Source organism: Nyctibius grandis, chromosome 27, assembly GCF_013368605.1.
Source record: "Nyctibius grandis isolate bNycGra1 chromosome 27, bNycGra1.pri, whole genome shotgun sequence".
Classification (NCBI taxonomy): domain Eukaryota; kingdom Metazoa; phylum Chordata; class Aves; order Nyctibiiformes; family Nyctibiidae; genus Nyctibius; species Nyctibius grandis.
The window spans coordinates 274,957-295,045 of record NC_090684.1 but is presented as its reverse complement, the minus strand read 5'-3'; the positions used below and the strand labels follow the sequence as shown (position 1 = coordinate 295,045).

The window sequence follows — 20,089 nt, the reverse complement described above, 5'->3', positions numbered from 1 at the left end:
GTGAACTAGTATCTAATGACCTAACGCAGAGTACAAAAAAGAAACTCAAATTGAAAGAGTCATTTTTCTAATTTAATAGAAATAACCGAAACAAAACGGTTTTCAAACAATGCTTGAAACTGATCTAATACAACTTCTACAGCACATTCCAGAGCACTTAACAAGAAATATTTACAGACAGCTAATGTATTAAATAACCATGTAAAGAAAAACTTTTTTTTTATTACACACCAGCAAAAAACACAGGAATAGAACAATTAGAAACAGTAACCTTGTTTAAAAAAAGTTAAATATGATTATTCAGGTAATACAATACCACAGAAACAGCACTTTTTTGAAGAATCATATTAAAAGATGAGCAAAGTTTACCATGTGCAAAAAAGAACCAGTCCAATTACTAGAAGCAAGAAATAATCAAAGAATCAAAGAATGCCATGAATTTAACCCTTCCATGAGTACATTTACATGTAAAACAGGCTTTCAAGCGCACAAATCTTTATAGGCTTATATACATGTGTCATGGTGTTCTGAACCCAATACCCCCATTCGCAGGCCATGATCAGACATGCACTTCTTTTTTTATATGTAGCCCACACTCTAGAGTGAATGCTGCAACAAGTCAAACTTATAAAATATTTTAGTACCTCTCCTTGTAGAAATTCAATAAATTCTAAAGAAAGCAGCCTCGAGCTGTCAGATCACTCAATAGAAAAGGCCAAAACTGCATTTCATACATTGAATAGTTCACTTATAATAAAGATACCCAAATTAACTGCAATTTTTGAAAACTAATTCAATTCAGATACATTAGAAAGCATATAAAGTAGGATCCCCATAAGCAAACACAGGAACTAGATGGAAGAGTTACTATACATGCACTTTGTGAAAATAAATCGCCATATCATTGAAGATACAATGCGTATGTTCAATCTGAAATATGTCTATGTAAACTGTGGCATATAAATTTTTTTTAAAAAAGTACCTCCATTATTTGCTCAAACACATATTTTTTAAAAAAATATGTAACTTTCCCCAATTTTTAAAATAAAATGCCACACTATATTGTCAATAATTCCTGCACACTTTGTTTTTAAAAGCTAGACTTCATGATATGCATACAAACTTCCCTATAAAAATCACTATCCAAAGGAAAGGATTCCTGTCATGCTAATAGGCAACAGACAAAGCAGTTTTATTGCTTTTTCCAAGGAAAAGAGTAAGAAAATCAAGAAAAAGCCAACTTCCAGTATGTCATACACAGCTTCAAAATACTGTTGCCATTACCTAAACTTTTAGAAGTTAGCCAATAAACTACATTATACAACAGAATGATAAACTTGGGCTAATTTTAAGGACTTCTGTTCCAGTGGCTTGCAGAAATGTTTATAAAACATCTCAATGACCCAGTGTTAAGTGTGCTGACACAGTCAAACGTCGTAAGTAACAGCAATGGTGACATTCCACACACAAAAAACAACCTCTCTACATTTAACAGAGCATTGCTATTTTTGTAAGTTTGGGGAACATCCTTTTTTTGGATAGTAACTCTGCCTTATTGTACTATAGGCCACTTCATTCCAGGGCACAGTTAAATAATTAAGACCTGAACCTATTCAGCTGGTTACGTTATCACTAATCACTAGTAATTACATGGCAGGATACCTGCTGAGGTAATTGAGAAGCCCACAAGTAGCATACTGTACACTTTTCACTCTTATTTCAAAAGAAAGTTACCTTTTACTTCTTTGGATTAACTTAAAATTCAGGGTCATTTACAACAAAAATTGAGACAGGAATGGTCTTTTTTACTAGTGTCTTCAGTGAGAGCATATAGTTACATCGAGCGCCAGACTATCTTCTTGCTATCGTGTTGGAACACCGCAATCACGCAGGCAAAGGAGCTGCCACGCAGAGTGCACCCACCACATCTTTTATCTGCTAGAAGCTTTGTTGATGCAAGCTCTGCTCTAGTTCCCAGGGTAAAACACAGTCACTTGCACATATTACACACACACACATCATCTGGCACGGAGAAGATGCTCAGAGTAACACAGCGGCCTGTTAATACAAACCCCATTAATTACAGTGTGGCACCAAAAAGTTGGTTTGACTGAGCAAACCCTTACCAGGTCTGTGATGAACATTTACATGCTACAGGATCAGGAAAGGTATTGGCAGAGCATATCCATCCTTTCAAATATTTTTTGAATAGAACTTAGCTAATTTCAAAACAGTCATTGCACTGTTGTGTTGGGAGTTCCAAAATGAAGGGGGGTGTGCAGAGAATGTTGGTTTGTTTCTTTTATGTACAAAAAAAACGCTAAGATTTCTTGCACACAAGTCATAATTCCACATACTGCTGCTGAGCACCGATGAGCTGAACGGAAGGATCAATTCTAGACATTCAGTGGATTATGTGCAAGAGTTGAGCTTGAAACTCTGTTCAAGGTCAAAGCTTAGCATCACTTCTGGTTTGCAGGTGAAGTAGGGGAATACAGCCTAAGTCACCAGCCTACAAAGTCTGACAGTTTTTCTGCCTTGTCGTAGGGAGCGAACCCATGAGAGAGGCTGTCTCAAACATTTAGACATCTGCTCTGGCGTCTGGATGGAAAACAGACAGTACTGTTCTCGCAGCAGCCAGGGAGCACGTGCTACCCCTGAACCACAGCTTCGTGGCGTGGTCCTTCCCCCCCTCTGGCCCAGTCCAGGATGCCATCACGCTCGTCCTACGCTCCAGCTCAGGCAGTGGGTATCTGCAGCACCCGAATCCATGACTGGTGCCTTACAAAGTGAACAGGTAAGAAGTTAAGGCCTGAAGGCACAGAACCTAGAGTGCTTAAGCGCCATAAAAATAGTAACCCCAATTGAAAAGAATTCACAAAATCTTATTTTCATGATCATTTTAATAATATTCCTTTGCAAAATGAAGCTGAGAAACTAGAAATGCATAAATAGGCAATACACAGAGCCATTAAATGATCCCTCGTTACTATTAGTGTCCTATTCACAAACGTCATCCTTTCTACAGGGAAAGTTTCTGCTATTTGTCAATTTAATATGTTTAAGTAGAATTACTTTTCCTTTCACATACAAACTGGTAAAAAATAAATTTTAACTGCCACTATGTTAATATCTGAGAAACGAAAAAAAACCACCCAGTTTGAGTTTTAAGCGTAACATTTGTGAAATCTAAAGAAGTGAGCTTGAAGTTACAAATACCTTCAGTCCCCTTATTGTACGAGAGGCACAGTCACAACGTACATATACTTCGTTCTTATAAAAAGAAATCAAATCTTAAGTGATTTGCATAAAAATTGCTGAGAGCATATCTCAATTTGATACACTGTGCTAAAATATTTCTCTTTACCATTATGGTAAAGCATATATAATGTCACAGGAATTGCTCATGCTGAGTATACCAAAACGCCAGTGATTTACCATAGAATTGATGTATTCACAAAAAATCTTATGGCAAATTTATAGTCTGTCAACTTGACCTCATCAGATTACATGAATTCTTCATCTTACTTTAACAAGATCTACATGAAGGTCAGAAATTACATTTATTATTTCTAGCACTGATTTCTGTCAGTAAAGAAGGATACAACTGTTCAAACTATAATTACTTTGTCATGATCTCACTTCTAAAGAGAAATGCTGGAATGAAGGCAGTGTGCAATGGGAAGGCACTGCAGAGGTGCCTGCCACAGAGTTTAGGGGAACAGGGAAATTGTTCTGTTTTCGATATTTGACCAGAAACCACTCAAAGCCAAATCCTGGTCTGTGCAAGTGCTTTGTTCAATGGATGGACAAGTAACCCAACCTCAACAGGTTTATTCCAATCTTTCTAGACATTTCGCTCATAAGCTGCTTCTGAAGAAAGTTCTGAGTAGTACTCTAATAAAAATAAGACAGAACCTCAAAACGAATGCAATGTTAGAAATAGCATATATTACAAATCTTTTCTTGATAGGAACAATTAATAAGAATACATATTAGCTTAAAAACAGTTCAGCAAATGTTGCTGATCTGCAAGAAATCTCAATTCACTATTTACAAATAAGACAAAGTGAATACAGGAAATTTTACACATTTGGTAAATAGGTTATTGTTTGCCGAGTGGTCTATTAGAAACTGATATTTAGGAAGACTGGAAAAACACCCCAACTGGTTATTACCTCTTCAGTCTATATTCTAAGTACAGAAAATTAGACAATGAATACTGGAGATAACATTCTGCCTCATTAGGGGGATCAGGGACAAATGACACAACGCTAAGACTTCTGCCGTGAACGCCATTAAAATGTTCTGTGTACAGGATTCATAGTAAATATGCCTAGCCCTACTGAAGAGATTGTTGCAACCAGTTTATTCTTTCATCTGTCAAGAACTCACTCCTGCACTTGCCAATTCAGAACAGTTTAATGATTTTTTTTCCTTTTGCTGTACATAAAATTAAAGTCAAATTTAGATAAGTGGATCAACACAGAAGATCAGTTACTCACAACATCGCTTAAATGAGATGATAAAAGCAATGACCAACACGCACTTAAGTTCACACAAAGAGGGGATTTCGGGAACATTGCCTACAGTTAACACTGCAGTCCAGCATGAATGGAAGATACAGTAACTGTATTGGTCCAGTCCTGCAGAACATTTTACTAAAGTCTTCTCTGTACTGAGATGGAACATCTCCTATCAAATTTGCTTCTCTTCAACATTCATCCACCTCTATCTGTGAGACCAGGACGAGTGTGTACCCTCCATCAGGAAAAGAAAGAATATAGTAAATAATCAAGGAAAAAAAAAAAAAAGAAAACACACCACCAAAAATTTACAATACAGTTTTTTTTTCCCCTTTTGATGAGAATGCTTTTCTGTACAAGTGTTTTTTGTAATCTAATACTGTTTAAAAAGCTATCAGCTTCTTCAAGATGGCCACTGCAGGCATGATAATATTCCAGGAACACTTAAATAACAGTTTTTACAATAAATTTTAGGTCCATATCATTAGATTACTTTATATGCACTGGTCTCTCATCTAATTTTAGGCGTTTTCTACGTGGCTGTATAAAATCTTCATCGGAGTCCTCAGTTATTTCACCATCATCCTCTTCCTGCTCAAATTCAGGCAAAGGCTGGAAGGTCCTGTCTGGGTAGATCTCTGTAAGTTTATCTTCAAAGTATAATGCAACTGCCTTCCCTGCCTGCGCTACTTCTGAATCAGCCTGCAAACAAAAGAAGACAGGAACATTCACCTGTTGGAAATGCACATCCCTTCACCAAGTGTGCATGGTCTGAAACGCTTACCTTCAAATTAATCTCTTGTGTTTCTGCATAAACTTGAACAACTTTCATCATCTAAAAAGGATACCAGAGTCAAAAAAAATGTAATTATAATCCTTTCTAAAGTTATGAGATTGCATAGGATTTGGATGACTAAAGTCAGCCATAACAACAAAACAGTTTGTTATGGACTACACCTCTTTAGTTCTCAAACTTAGCGGAAGCAGGTTTAAAACAGTCTTAGGAGGGTGACATGAGGGAAATAAACCTTCAACAAAACACACAACTTTCGTACAAATAAGTGTCTCCCACTCATTTTCAAAACTGCGCTCTACTTATGACTGCTTTCTTCATTATAAATTTTAGTTGCCTGGACACATTACTGTGGAAAAGTCTCACTAGAGAGAAGTGCTCAATGAGACTACTTTCTTGGGGGTCTTCCCCACTTTGGTTTCTATTTTTTAAAAGCATATGGCTTAGAGGCACTAGACATGGTGCTATTATAATAGGTCAATGATGCATCTTTTGCCATGAGCCAGCATTTCAAACAGTGAGACAAGCCTGAAACACCTTTTTTTAAAAAAAAAAAAACACACAACAAAAAAAAAACACCAAACACATCCATCAGTCCTTGCTCCCTGGTTTTACTCTCGTCCCTAAGAGCTGCAGCATGTTTTCCTCTACAGTAGATGCTTCATTAATTCCCTTGATTGAGAAGTTCATATAATTGCAACTTCTTCCACAGTGCTCATTAACCTCCACCTAATACAGAGACATAAGGGAGTTGGGAGTGTCAAAGTCCCAAATGCTTGTGAGCATTTACAGCATTACATCATTAACCTTGGTTCTTACTAGTATACTTGTGAAACAGTTGAGATTTTAATTGTAGGTTTGTGTACTTCCTTCAATTCACTTCTTCACAGAGCCAGAAATGCAGCTCAAACACTGCAAAGCACAGATTACATTTTACAGAAAAATACTGGCTGTTTTATGCATTTCTAAGGTCAGAAGAAAGCCACTCCCTGCGGTGCCTTCTCCCCAGGGCTTTCTGTCATCCTTGCTTTAAGGCATCTCAGAAATAAGGATACCCTCTTATCTCACCTCCTACTCTGTTCCAGCACAATACCACAATTTTTTTTTATATTCAGAATATTTGTTCCATTGCTCCACCTAGTAATAACACTTAGGTAATTTATCTCCCCAAGTCACATTTTACATATAAGGGGTAAATGTTTCATTATCAGATGGGTTCACTGCAAAATTAGTCAGCTTTCCACATCCATCAAAAATATGACTTCACACAAAAGTTACCTACTGAAAACTGATTTTTGTGAGAGCCCGACTGCCCATGAGCTAATGCACTAAGCTTAATACTAGCCATAACAAACACAATGCTTTTCTGGATTCAGCCTGCACGAGGTACTAGAACCAGCAGAATATTCTTCAGAAAGGCACTTTGCCTCAGTAGAGGAAGTTTCCTCAATAGAGGTCTACCGTGTTTCATAAGTATAAGGACAATTATCTGTATAGCTCGAGATGGTTTTAAGTTCCTAAGCACTTCTACAATCTATTTGATGTACAGTAACAAGGTCACCCTGCTCCTCAGTCTTATATCCATACCACTGACTGCACTTTAAAGGTTCCCTCTGTTAAAGCCTGATCTTCCCATTTAGCTAAAACCAAGAGGTAGTTCTGTAATTGCATTTGTTTTGTTTGTTTTTTTAAGCATCTGATGCAGCATCTGCTCCATAAGCAGAAGTTAGGACTTGAAGCGAGCTGGAGAAGCTGCACAACCATGTTGAAATAAATCTTACTCTACAAAAAACGTATACAGATTGGAAGTTAACATACTTCATTAAACCTTTCACAGTTCTTGAAGATCAATCGGACATCTGCCACAAAATCCTCAGGAGTCTGGTAGTGTTGGGAATGCTTCTTTTGCAGTTTCTTTTTCACTGTAGATAAATCCATTGGTTTCTTTATAATTTTATAGTAGTTTGGTATCTGCAAAAAACAGTGATTTATCACTACAATGACTACATAGTTCACAGAAGCAGTTGAGTTTCTTCACATATGAAAATATCAATCAGCTAATCCCATCATGCACTACATGCATGTTCAGTGAGAACAATTTCCTTTCCTCAAACTGTTTAAGAAGTTCTTTCTAACCTTCAGTGTCTATCATAGCACAGCAATGCTTTTTATTATAGTTACTTCTTTTACAGCTGAAAACAGAAGAGTCAAAGCAGTTTCTTTCCTCCTTTCATTTAAAAGACTGTCAAAAAAACAAACCCACCAAAACAAGCTCTCCTAAAGCATTTTGAATTTTGTGGGTATCCCAAGGCATCCTCTTCCAACTCAACAACTGCTAATTGAAAGTACTTTTAAATATCTGGGTTTGAGACTTGGCATAGAGCCTCTGCATGGAGAAGCTACAGAATCAGCTTCTGTCTCTCTCAGAATCATGAAATTCTGGATGACCACCAGAACTTTTAGACTGATCACGGGGACATGCTTCAAGTAAAAGCAGTCAGTTCCTTCCTGAACTTAACTCTAGACTTTTAGAAATGTTATGGTAAAAATAAATCACAAACTATTTTTCAGGAGACTCACCGAGGCTGGAACTGGCTCTTGAAATTCAATGCTCAGCTCATGACAATACAGGTAAAGTAGGAGACGTTCACATTTCTTACAAAGAAATAAACAGCTTCATATTAATATCCTTAATTTATCCTCAGCCCAGAAGTTCATATTCCCCTATTTTAAATAGGTTTGTACTTTAGCAGCTTAGTACTAGAAAATTTAAATGCAATCCCCACAAGCTTAATTATAAAATGTGAAGTTCTTAGGAGGGCATCGTTGAGAGGGTAGAACACCTCCTTACTGTTCACATAGCAGAAATATACTCTCTTTTTGCTTTCTTCTTCCTAAACAAGAGCCTAGGGCTGAAGTTAAACACAAAGAGGCATGCTAATACACAGTCAAATTTAAAAAAAAAAAAAAAAAAAAAGAAAAAGACAAACTACAACCACTTTTGTCCAAACATAACTGCATGTAACAGGAAAGGACTGAGTTGCAGACTTTTATTCTTTTCCCCACAGGACAAAATTAAACAATTTGAAACCAAAGCCAGAGTGTTTCTATGAAATTCCCTGGTGACATATTTTTCATTCCTTTGCTTGTAATTCCTTTGGAGAAATTTGATAATACTCTAACACCTCATGCACAGGCTGATTGGCAAAGCTAAAAATAATTCTGATTGTCAAGGTCATTACACGTTCCACAAGAGTGCACCTAAATACTTCTAGTACCTCTCAGAGCATGAACTTAACACACCAAACATACATTGATATAACCTTCATAAAAATAGTTAATGTTAAATGCAAAGAACTTCTAATTAAGAACACTGAAGAGATTAATGCATGTTAAAGGATGCATTTAAATATGGAATATGTGTTTACATGCAAGTTTTAGCTACTAGATGATAACAGTCCCAATGTAACGGAGCACACTCACGTAGTCACCAACGCCTGAATATGTGGTCACAGCAAGAAAAATCTCATTATGCATTTTGGTTTTGGTTTTTTGGGGGGTTTTTTTTTGGTTTGGGGTTTTTGTTTTTTTTTTTTCAAAAGCCACAACTATAGTTAACTTGCTGCAGCCACAGCAAAAACATCTTCAAGAAACAGTATGGGGATAACTAATGTGAGAAAGCACTTTTTTCTAGGAAACAGATTCGAGACATACCCTTTGGTCCACAGGACTCAGGCCTTGTGCTGTCTTCCCTTTCTTGCTGTGTTGTGAATTGTCACAATCATATTCTACTTCTGGTTTGCTCAGATCTCTGCAGAATGTACATATCCACTCTCCACTAAACAGAAATAAACATGATTATTCCAGATATCCAGGGACAAAGTCTCATCAATGATGACTACAAAGATTTTTTCATTAGCTCTTACAAATTCACATTGTACTGTAGTAAAGACTTGGATATCCAAAGATAAGGCACAACTCTTAACGCTCAAGGTAATTCTGCCAGTCGAGGCCATTTTTCCTGCGCTCATATTTGTCTCCCAAGTATGTTCCAATACTTCACAACACCTTTCTCACCATGACTTTAAAATGAACTTTACATAACAGAATCACACTCCAAGAGACCATATGTTTATCAGATAAACATTGACCAGTTACATGCAAAACAATTCAGGCAGGCCTTTGAAATGTCAGGTTTTTTTACTGACTGAGGATGAAACACCAGTTTCGGTACCGTGTTGAAATCTACCATACGAATGAGACCACAGAGCTGTTCTCAGGAACCATTACGCTGTTTCTGGTACCTTGGAAAGCTGAGGAGTGTTGGTACGTGACAAGTCAGGTGAAAAACCTTTGGGCACTTTTCACAACATAATAGATCCCCTCCATTTTGGCATACAGCACACCAGTCTTCATTTGGATCATCATCTTTGTTATTGCCTTCTCCTCCAATTCTAGCTGATCGGTGCATTAGACTCCGCACTGGGGATTTTCCATTTATGAGGCTATGTCCAGACTGTTTGCAACTTTCACTTAAATCTGCTGGTTCATCTTTTACATGATTTTCAAGACTTCCTAATGCTTCTAATTCACTTTCCAGATGCAAGTTAGTGGATAGTGGCGGTGTCAAGCTGCTCTCAGGACTGCTAAGCTGAAATAAAAGTAGCACATGAAAATCAGAGAGTCAATTTTAAAAAGGCATCTTTCTTCATCTGTTGGAAGTCAAAAGCCATCCACCATTTAAAGGTACTATATGCATTTCCCAAAATAAGTGGCAAATTATTATGAAGATCTGAGTTGCATACAGTATTGAAAACTACTTTTTCACAAGCCTATCCTTTCAAGGACAGACTCATTTCTACTGATATATAACACAACAAACTTTCAAGCCAAACACACTGATAAATTGTTAAAAATATACCTTCACTGTCATTAGGAAAAATCCTCAAATTCACCACCCTGCTCCCAGTACACAATCCTATTAAATCAAGCATAGCTGGGAAACATTGAAAAATATTCACTTGCATAAATGTTTTGTTTATGCTCTGGCATAAGAACTTTTGACTGATTGGAAAATTTCTCAATGTAATTACATACACATGGATGTTTAGGAACTACTACCAGTTGGTTACTTACAGCTTTTATTAGTTAGGGATTAAAAGCAGCTAACACACTACACTGCTGGGTGTATTTCATTTTAATAGCTAAAGATAAAATTTACAGTACAGACTATCCTGTGTCTGACAGAGCATAGTATTAAAGGATGTAATAAAGTTCTCAACATGGACCAAACTGAGATTAAGTTCTGTTTTCTACTGGACTACTTTCAATGCGCAACTACTTATCATAACATATAAAACTGACAAGGACTGGGTGTGTTTTGCATCTACATCACTAGGTCAAGTCCTGTCCAATTCAGTAAGGGAAACCTCTGCCATCATTTAACGTTTATTTGTTCAACGTAAGTCAGCAAGCTACTGTCCAAGTCCTATTGCCAGCTTATTGGTACCTATGTTACAAACCCCCAGTTACTAGCAGTCTTAGCAGTACTACAAGAATGGACAGCTCACCACTCGAGCTGGCCCACACTTAAAGTTCAGACGTATTGCCAGGGAGCAAAATACCTCTCAATTTTCAGGGCTGTTGAACAGAATATGAGGCTTAAAATTGCTTTATTATTTCCAAATTCTTAAACGTGCTGCTAGGAAAACTGTAACATAATGTTGCACAAACTAACTTTACCATGCAAGCACTCCTTCTGCCATCCTCTGTTTTTTCCTGTTTTACTGTTCCTGAGAAACTGCATATCTCTTCCTCTGTCCCTGGCTCTTGCTTGACTTTCACTTGGTCAGACTTGAAGTTAATGCTAGTTTTCTCAGCAGTTCTGCCGGAGGAGCCACAGCTAGAAAAATACCAGCACATAAATAAGAGGAAAACTCAGAGCAAAAGAAATTTAAGTGACCATTTCCTGAACTATTTCAAAGGCAAAGCATGTCAGAACATTTACAAGATAGCTCAAGTTTACAAGACAGCAGAGAATCATAGTGAAGAAAAAAAACCCAAAAAACCAAACATCTTCACGTAAGCACTCTTCCATTACTGGGTCACAGTTATCTCAAAGCCCTATTGACCCGCTGCCAATTCATTTTTTGAATTCTTCATATCTGATTTTTCAGCCTGGGACTGTTAATGTAACATACTCACCTTCCTCTGCTACCTGTGCTGGAGGTACTAGGTGGCCTCACAGGAGTGTGGGAGTTAGATAAACCTGCAAAGAAGCATAGAAATTCACTTGGTACAAATTTACATTCTGCAATAAAATAAATGACTAGTGTTGAGTAACACCAGAACTGCTGCTAGAATATCCTAATTTAATAATTCACATGAGTCAGCTGCCCTCTCAGTTGTTTGATCAGAACAAGGTCTAGCATACCACATTAAATACAAAACCACAGATAACAAAACTGTTGTTAAGAGTCCCAATAATTGTTTCACCTAATCCAAACAGTGCTATAGCCCTCAGCCCATTAAGTCCTCAAATTTTATCCACTGAAATCCACCAATAAAGTCAAGAAAAGCAGACCCTGTATTGTTTTGCATGCAGGTTTTTGAGAAACATAGCAAGTTCCACTGCTGCAATCATTCATTCACAGAATCTTACAATAATCTTGCAGAAAGAAGACTAAGAGAAACACACACCAAATGACTGAAATCAGCTTCTTACTAACAGAAATGGACATTTTCAATGTTTAAATAACTCAACATTAGGTATTGGTGACTTAATTTGTTCACACGCATAATGAAAGCTTTATCATCAATTGGCTATACTTAGAATGACCTTGCTCAAATGATTGTCGGGTCTAAGTATTTCTGTGACTAAGCTATTCTATAAACTTACTTCCCAAATCTCAGAATGGTCTAGACAGTCATCATTTGGGGTCAATAACTGAACTACATCCTCCGATGCACAAAAAAAGAAAAAAGGATTGTGGTAACATAGGACAAAAATATAGTGTATGCATGTATTTGGAATGCTGCATTCATGTGCTGGCAGTTTGTTACTATAAAGATATTTCTGAGGAAGGTAAATATTTAAATTTCCAGAAGAATTTATTTCTGAGCAAAATAAATTTTAAACAAAGTATCACTTCTCTTTTGGCAGGAAATGGTAGGTAATTATTTTCAACTTAAATACCAGAAACACCCATCACTTGCTAGAACCACTAGAAACACCCATTGCATTTACCTGATGACCCTGGAGATAGAGCCGAAGGTCCTGGGGAGGGATTCATAGTACTTGTAGGCTGTGGGGGTAGGTGGCTGCCTGTAATGTATCGACTTAGAAGGTTATCTAAATTACTTGAACCAGCATCCTCAAGCTAAGAAGCAAAAACAAAAGTCTGAATCAGAGAGGCCTAATTAAAGTTTCTTTATAGTGCCACATCTTTAAACTGTGATCAGTATCTTCACCAGAATTGTTCACTATCCCTTCAAGGATTCAGGACATCAGCAAACATTTTTATCAGCTTCATACAGAGATCAGTCTTTCAAAACAGAAACCTACAGTCAGAAACCTAAAGTAAGATTTTTCAAAAGCTCCTAAATATCTGAGTCCTTCCAGTACGGTCACAGGCTGCACTTACTCCAGGTCATTCCAAGCTTTTTGGTTCCCAGATGTTCAGTGCGTTAGTCATACAAATGGTTGTAGTCACATGAACTACCAGATTACTAATGTTGCAAGAGTTATTCCACAAATAAGATTAGTGGAAACCATGAACTTGTTTTTCCTCAGCATGTGAAATGTCCCTCCCTCCCACTCACTTTTTACACAGATTTTAGTATCTATTAAAAACAAGGAAATGGGTACCCTATCACTTTCACTGCTTAAAGCTACCAACTGCAGGACAGCTTAACTGCAAATAATGTTTGAAACACATTGTATTCAGAGCAGGTTTTTATGACTGTGCAAGCAACTTGAAAGACTAACAGCATCCTATCCAACTCGTTCATCAACTAAAATCCATAACAGCTATTACATGAACAGGTATAAAAAAGAGCATCTTAACAGAATTCTGTGGCTTCAGCGCACCTAGAAGTTGCATGTTTATGTTTTAGACTATCCCACTAACAACTATTTCTAATTTGGTGTATCATGAACTTTAGACACTTACAGCTGAAGCAGTCATAACCAGTTATACTTGTGTTTTGTTCTAATGACAAAAAAAAGCTTCAGCATTCAGATACGATCCTTATTTTCCCACTGTTCTTACGTTAGCAAATTACCTGCAACCTCATGAGGAAACCAAACGTACAACCCTTGAACATGAGTCTCTATAGATTAAGAGTTAAAATGTTGCTATTAGTGTTACAGCACACCATCCGCGCGGATGAAATTTAGGTTTTGTTTCCAAGGTGACTCTTTCCTGTACCATGACTGAATCTCCCATCTTTATACAGACATTTCAATGTAAAGACAAAGCCATCATCCTCCCCTCCCTGGCCTCACGAACACTCCTCCTGCAGTCTCCACCGCAGAAAACATTACTTTTACTTTCTTTGCCTCCGTTCATACATTAAATTATGCTTCGGACCTCTCCAAATGAGCTTGACTTCATCAAAATCTCCCTCAGCCTGTGTGCAGTACTACCTGCTGTCTCTCTGGGCAAAGAATATAGGGCACAACCTGCAGTGCCAAAGTCAGCAAGTACCAACCGTGTGCAGATGAAGTGAAAACTACAGAAGCAGCAACAGTCACACCCAGCAAGCAAGAATTTCCAGGTAGACACCACCACCACCACAGCTCAAGACTTAACACGATGCCAGCTTAAGTGCTCTGCAGCATCTTCCACGATTCAATGCTAATAAATGCTGGCCTCTTGCATACAAGGAAATGATTACAGGGGGTACAGAGGAAATGCAAGGAGAGAAAAAAGCAGGGCAGTGGGACACCTTTTCCCTGTACTTCCTGCATTTGATTGTTATGTTTGGGAACATCAGAGAAGTGCCAGGCAACTTTAACTCTGAATAAATCACCATTCAGGGCATTTGACATAACATAACTATCCAACTATTCTAGTGATATCTTCCCATATGATTGTCCTGTGGAAGAAAAGAAGTGAACACAGTACTTGGGATTAACTAATCGAAGTATCAATTTTACTATAGAACAGCCATTAAATACTGATTAAGCTAAAGGTTAACACAGGTGAAGCAGGTCAGCCTTACACAGTTAAAATACTGACATGCTCAGGTCAAGGGCTGCAGATTTTAATTCTTCAACTTTAAATGATAACGCACTATACCATTCCACAGACACGTACCGGTATCCAAATAAAAAAGATAAAGGAAAGCAGATCATTACTTCACCCACAGCATAAGTGTCTGATCTTCTCCACTGACCTGGATGGGTGGGATATCCGGCAGGGAAGGTAAATTCTCTGGGTTTGTTACAGAAGGAATGAGTTCGATTGCTGTAACGGACGGACTTGTTGGACCACGGTTTGCACTCGCCATTGTTGCTGTAGTAGGACTAGTTGGATTAATAGTGGTGTTGTGCACAGAAACAACTGGAAAGGGCCCTGCGTGCCCAGGGTTAGAGTGCTGCAGGAAAAGAGAAGAGACCATGACTGCATTACAGACAAATCAGACAGCCACTGCCTGTAAAATTGCAACGTGTGCACTATAGGATAGTCCTCAACAAAAAATTGCGGGAGGGAAGAACATACAAACTCACATTTCTATCAACGTAGCCTGACAGCACTGAATGCAAAGCAACTGCTATTCTTATTTACTTGGAAAGAAAAAAAAACACTTTACGTGGCTAGATAGTTAAATATACAGCACATCTTCCACCAAATTATTTTCATATCTAGTTATATTTTCTTAAAGCATTTACTTCCTCCAAAGACAACTTTAGAGTCCATATGTTCATCTTCTACAAACTTTTTTTTTTAAAAGAAAATAGTAACTGTTTCAAGTATTACGAAATCATTTTTGGTTTTCCAGTTATATTAACATTAATTTCAAGAATTTTTATTCTTAATGGTATGCAGAGCTCTGCATCATGCTTCAGGTTTGAATTTAAAAACACTTTAGAATTTGGTTTCACTAAAAACCCCCACCTACATCACTTTGAACTTCACTATTCCTGACTATTCTCTAAGAAACCCAAAAGCTAAATGTCACTGAAAAGTGAAAAATTGAAATGTTTTGCTTCCCAGAACTAAAATGCAATACAAACATCAGAATTCATTTTCATTCTTAATTTGAATTTTCTTATGTTCAGCAAAAACATCACAGTACAGTATGCAACATGAAAAAGCATATAAATGTGTGTAGCTGTGAGCTGTAAGAATTACAGATAAACACATTTACAGCTGGAGGTATCTATTGTAATGAAAGTCTGGCACAATGGCACAAATGAAGCGTGTACACAGGATATACTTGTCTTTGAAGGTGAGGTTGCATCATGGAGTATTGTGGTCCATTGTGGCGCGGTATTCCTGGTATACGAGCAGCATTCTGAGCCATTCTCATCTGATGTGCTTGGAAAGCCCCACAGTTCATGTTACCCCTCTGCATGGTCTGCATGCTGATCAACCTGGGAGGCTGTAAGGGTTTTTGGTTTTTTTAAAATTTTTGCTTTTAACATGAAAAAAGCCAATCTCTTTCCACAGTAGTAGGTTTACCAGTTACACAACATCAAGGAAAGCCATTAGCTGTCATATTTAAAGTATGTCAAATTTCAAAAGACTTTCACGTTTATAAACTGCTTTGTAAGTTTATATTTGATAGGGCAATTTTAAGTCTCGGTGTTGTGGTAAAAGGTGAAATAAGAACTTACAAGATACTTACCTGCTGCTGTAAGACTTGTGGACTCGTCTGCCTGGGAACTGACCCAGCTGGCTGTCCCATCCTCATCTGCTGCAGCTGCTGATGCTTTTGTGCATACACTTGCTGCTGCATATGCTGAAGTCGAAGCTGCGCTAGATTGATTTGTCCTGGAGTTTTGTTCACATTGTTTGTTCCTGCAGGAGCTTGTCCAACCACGACATTAGGAGTGTAACTAGGAGTTGGTTTATTTTCAATGACAAGGTTACCTTAACAAAACAAAAAAAAGAACGAGTAAACAGTTAAATCTCCATCATCCCAAGGTTGATAAATGCAGAATATTCAGACATTTCTAATTCAGTTTCCTCAGGGGCAATAACAGCAATTTAAGTTTGAAATTTTCTTTTTAAGACTCCATAACCACACAGGAGAGAAGCAAAAAGAAAACTTAGACTACAAGAAGAAGAAATTGCAAAACTAAAAACATGAAACTAAAACCTGTGGAGAAAGCTTTGACAATAGAAAGAACAGAGCAGATAAGGTGGGTAATCAGGACTGGACGGGTTATGTCAAGAGAGTTTTGGTCTTCTGCATTAAGAGATGTATTGAACTCCAACTCACTCATGCTGGATTAACACCCCCAACTCCATCTAGCTTTTCAAGTAACACAGAATAAGCAAACACAACTTTCTCACCTAAATTGACAACGTTCTTTGCCCAGAATGTAGGGTCACAATGGAAGCGTATTGCTCCATTGGCAGCTGGGACAGGATCACAACGTGCCTTTAAAATATGACGTAACTGGAACGTTATCTAATGGAAAGCAAAAACAACTGGTGATTACAACAAAATAAAGAATGAGAACATTAATAAGTGTGCATTTGCCCAGCAAGTTTAGACTGCTAGACCACCAACAAGGACTGTCAATAGCGAGTTCAGTCAGTAGCCTAGAAAGCACTCTGTTCACCAGGAAAATCATCCACCATAAAACTAATTTTTTACTCAACTTCTAAGTTTATTACTGAGCAGTACTGTTACACAATAATACTACTTCTGCAATGACTCGGGTGAAACACTGAGGTGCCCTTACAGAGCTTGACCCCATTCCTTCTTGTTAGGTCCTTAATTTACAAATGCAAAGTGGTATCCAAGTTGGGAAATTTATCCCATTATTACAGAAGGGGTTTTTTGGCTTTGTTTTTTTTAAATGAAGCATGAACAACTTATTGTCTCTTCCTTGGATATAATCTAGTGAAGCTACATGATACTTAGAAAATTCTTTTGCCTAAACATTCTCTGTACTGTACAGACAAGTTAGAGGATGCTTCCTTACCAGCCGTTTACTGTATAGCAAAGCAGTACTGCTGCCACTTGCAATAGCCCAATTAGTAAAGTTCATCACATGCTTCACTTGTCGCGAAAGACCACTGATGTCATTTTGTTGTTGTATTAGCTTCATCTGTCTCTCCTTTGTTACACTCTACAAAGAAACAAAAACTTTATTACAATGGGGGCTTCAGATTTAAGAGGAAAACGTAAACAGCTATCACAGTTCTTAGAGCAAAAGAAAAATGTCACAAGCAAAGCAGCTTATTCTAGCGCTCATATTTAGAGTGGCTAGAATCAACAAGCAATAATTCTCTATTATTCCACTCTACCTTTCTTCCCAGAGGTATCACAGTGCAGGGAAAACAGTGGGCTCAGAGAAGAGCCTCTGCTTTACCCCAGGAAAACATCAACTGCTAAAGACCAGTTCTCTTCCTCACGTTGCCAGAGGCATAGCAGCAGGACAGAGAACTGAGGGAGCGACCCAGACTGGGGCTCAGCAGAACTGCCAGCTCCGTAGTGGGTGGTGCCCTGGCATTCCTGCCACTGCCATCGCAGGAGCTGCAGAGCAGCAACTGGAAGAGACAGCGACAGTGGTGGCCGGGGTGCTCTGAACACCAGCCCCCCACGCCAACCAGAAACTGCCTCTAAACACCTCCTAAGTACAGCAGGCAAACTCATCAGCCCCACATCTGAGAAGTCTTCAGCCTTTGATAACCTGCCAGCAGTAAACCTTGTGCTAAAAATCTGGGTTGCAACACTGAATCTTCAGGATTCAAATTTAACAATACATGACTGGGCAACTGCTACCCTCACAAAAAAAAAAAAGTTTCCAATGGAATTTTTCTAGCTTGTAACAAATGCTAGGTAAACAAGAAAAGTAAAAATTCAGTTACTAATGTAATTTTAAATTATTTATTTCACTCTTGGTCAAATACTCTTTTCTTCCAGAAAAGAGTTCCTTAACCAGAAGAGATCTACTGTAATTAATTTGATCTTAAATTTTTCAGTCACATCATGGAAGACTGGCAATATGCTACGAACTAACTTCTTTTGATGGATTTTCTCGCTTCAGATAAAAAAAAAAGTAGTCGTAAGTTAAATTTTCATAGATTTGAGTAAAAGTCAGAATATAATTATTATTCAGAATGTGCTATCTGGAAGGTATGTTTAAAGTCATTGCCTCCTTTATGATGCCAATCTATGCAACTTAAAATACCAGCATTACACCTTCATGTACAAGTATGCAAGACGACCATGTCTTTGAAAACCTAGGTGTACTTAAAGGGTCAGGGTTTGTTAGAAGTCAATACCAGTTGTGAAAATTACTAAGGACACAAATACTAACAACTGCCATTAGGACCACCACTGTCTTAGCAGCAAAGCAGTCAACATGACACTAGGAGTGACAATTAATACTAGCCTGTCCGCTTCCCTGCTGCCACCACCCTACACAAGCAAAAGGAGGGAAACTGATTTTAACAACCCAGCACAACCGACAGAGCAAAGAATGATGTAAAGTTGCATCAAACACATTGCATCAATTTGTCACGTGCTCAAGACAAGGCACACAGACCTGTCTCTAGTTGTTTACACTCTGAAAAAGAACTTCTAGACAAGGTATCAGTAGAAGACAAAAATAAGCAACTCAACCATAACAGTGCTAATATATTTACATGAACCTTAAAAAGCTGTTTGAGGAAAAGACTAGATTATACACACCTTAGAATTATATTATAATACAGAAATATCGCAAACAGAACATGGAAAGGAGATTTTCAGACACTCCTTTATGATGAGCCTGATTTAGAATGCATCTGAGGAATAGGCATAAAACTAAAGGAGCCCCAGGCTCTGGCTAGCAAAAAGATAAACAAGATATCTAATTCCAACACACTACTCATAGGCAATATTAGTATTGCAATACCTGCAGTCACACCAAACAAACTGTTTTCAAACATGGACTGCGAGTTCTCAAGAGGGGACTGGAAACAATGAACAACACTATTATTATTTCTCTTAAAGGTACCTCAAGGTGCTGCAAGAGAGATTTTCCCTTTTTATTGATTTCATTGATGAGGGTGAATATAGCCACTTTGATTTCCTGTTCTACTCGTTTGTTAGTTTCATTTACTTCTTTTATCCTAAAATAAAAGAGAAAGGTATTGTCATGCAGTTGCTTTATACTATGCCATCAAATAGCAAACACCACAGGCATCTTCCCACCCTTGAAAAGTGAAAGAGCAATTTCTGCACTGAAAGAAGTTCCTGTAAGTTCAAAATTTATAACTTGTTTGATTTCTAACAGAGAATTCACCGTTAATCAACTTTTTCAAAGAGGCCATCTAAAATTTCAGTTTTGGAAAAAAGTTTAAACAGTCTGAGATCAAGATGGTCTCTCAATTAACAACCTGTGTTTTACTTAAAATAATATGAAACAGTCCTTGTGGTTTATACACTTTATTTATATGCTTACACACACACTGAGACATACCCAGCCAAGACCACGTGTATGTACACATATATATTTATCTCCATATCACATCTCTTCCACTATGCAGAATGCACCACCCATTATTGGCCTTGAATTCTTATCACAGAATATTTTGTGACG

The 20,089-nt window shown here is 37.7% G+C and overlaps 1 protein-coding gene across 1 annotated transcript in view; it reads right to left on the bottom strand.

The window, feature by feature from the left end:
* Positions 1-2,885: 2,885 nt before the first annotated feature.
* Positions 2,886-20,089, bottom strand: part of TRIM33 (tripartite motif containing 33) — a 32,541-nt gene continuing 15,337 nt past the window's right edge. The window contains exons 6-20 of the mRNA XM_068419255.1: positions 19,505-19,619; positions 17,483-17,629; positions 16,845-16,962; positions 16,174-16,418; positions 15,763-15,927; positions 14,719-14,919; positions 12,566-12,698; positions 11,524-11,587; positions 11,062-11,221; positions 9,624-9,970; positions 9,034-9,157; positions 7,900-7,974; positions 7,138-7,290; positions 5,311-5,361; positions 2,886-5,228 (exon numbers count right to left, since the gene is read on the bottom strand). Of these exons, the coding sequence (XP_068275356.1) occupies positions 5,016-5,228; positions 5,311-5,361; positions 7,138-7,290; positions 7,900-7,974; positions 9,034-9,157; positions 9,624-9,970; positions 11,062-11,221; positions 11,524-11,587; positions 12,566-12,698; positions 14,719-14,919; positions 15,763-15,927; positions 16,174-16,418; positions 16,845-16,962; positions 17,483-17,629; positions 19,505-19,619 (2,311 nt within the window). The 3' untranslated portion in view covers positions 2,886-5,015. The remainder of the gene's footprint in view (positions 5,229-5,310; positions 5,362-7,137; positions 7,291-7,899; positions 7,975-9,033; positions 9,158-9,623; positions 9,971-11,061; positions 11,222-11,523; positions 11,588-12,565; positions 12,699-14,718; positions 14,920-15,762; positions 15,928-16,173; positions 16,419-16,844; positions 16,963-17,482; positions 17,630-19,504; positions 19,620-20,089) is intronic.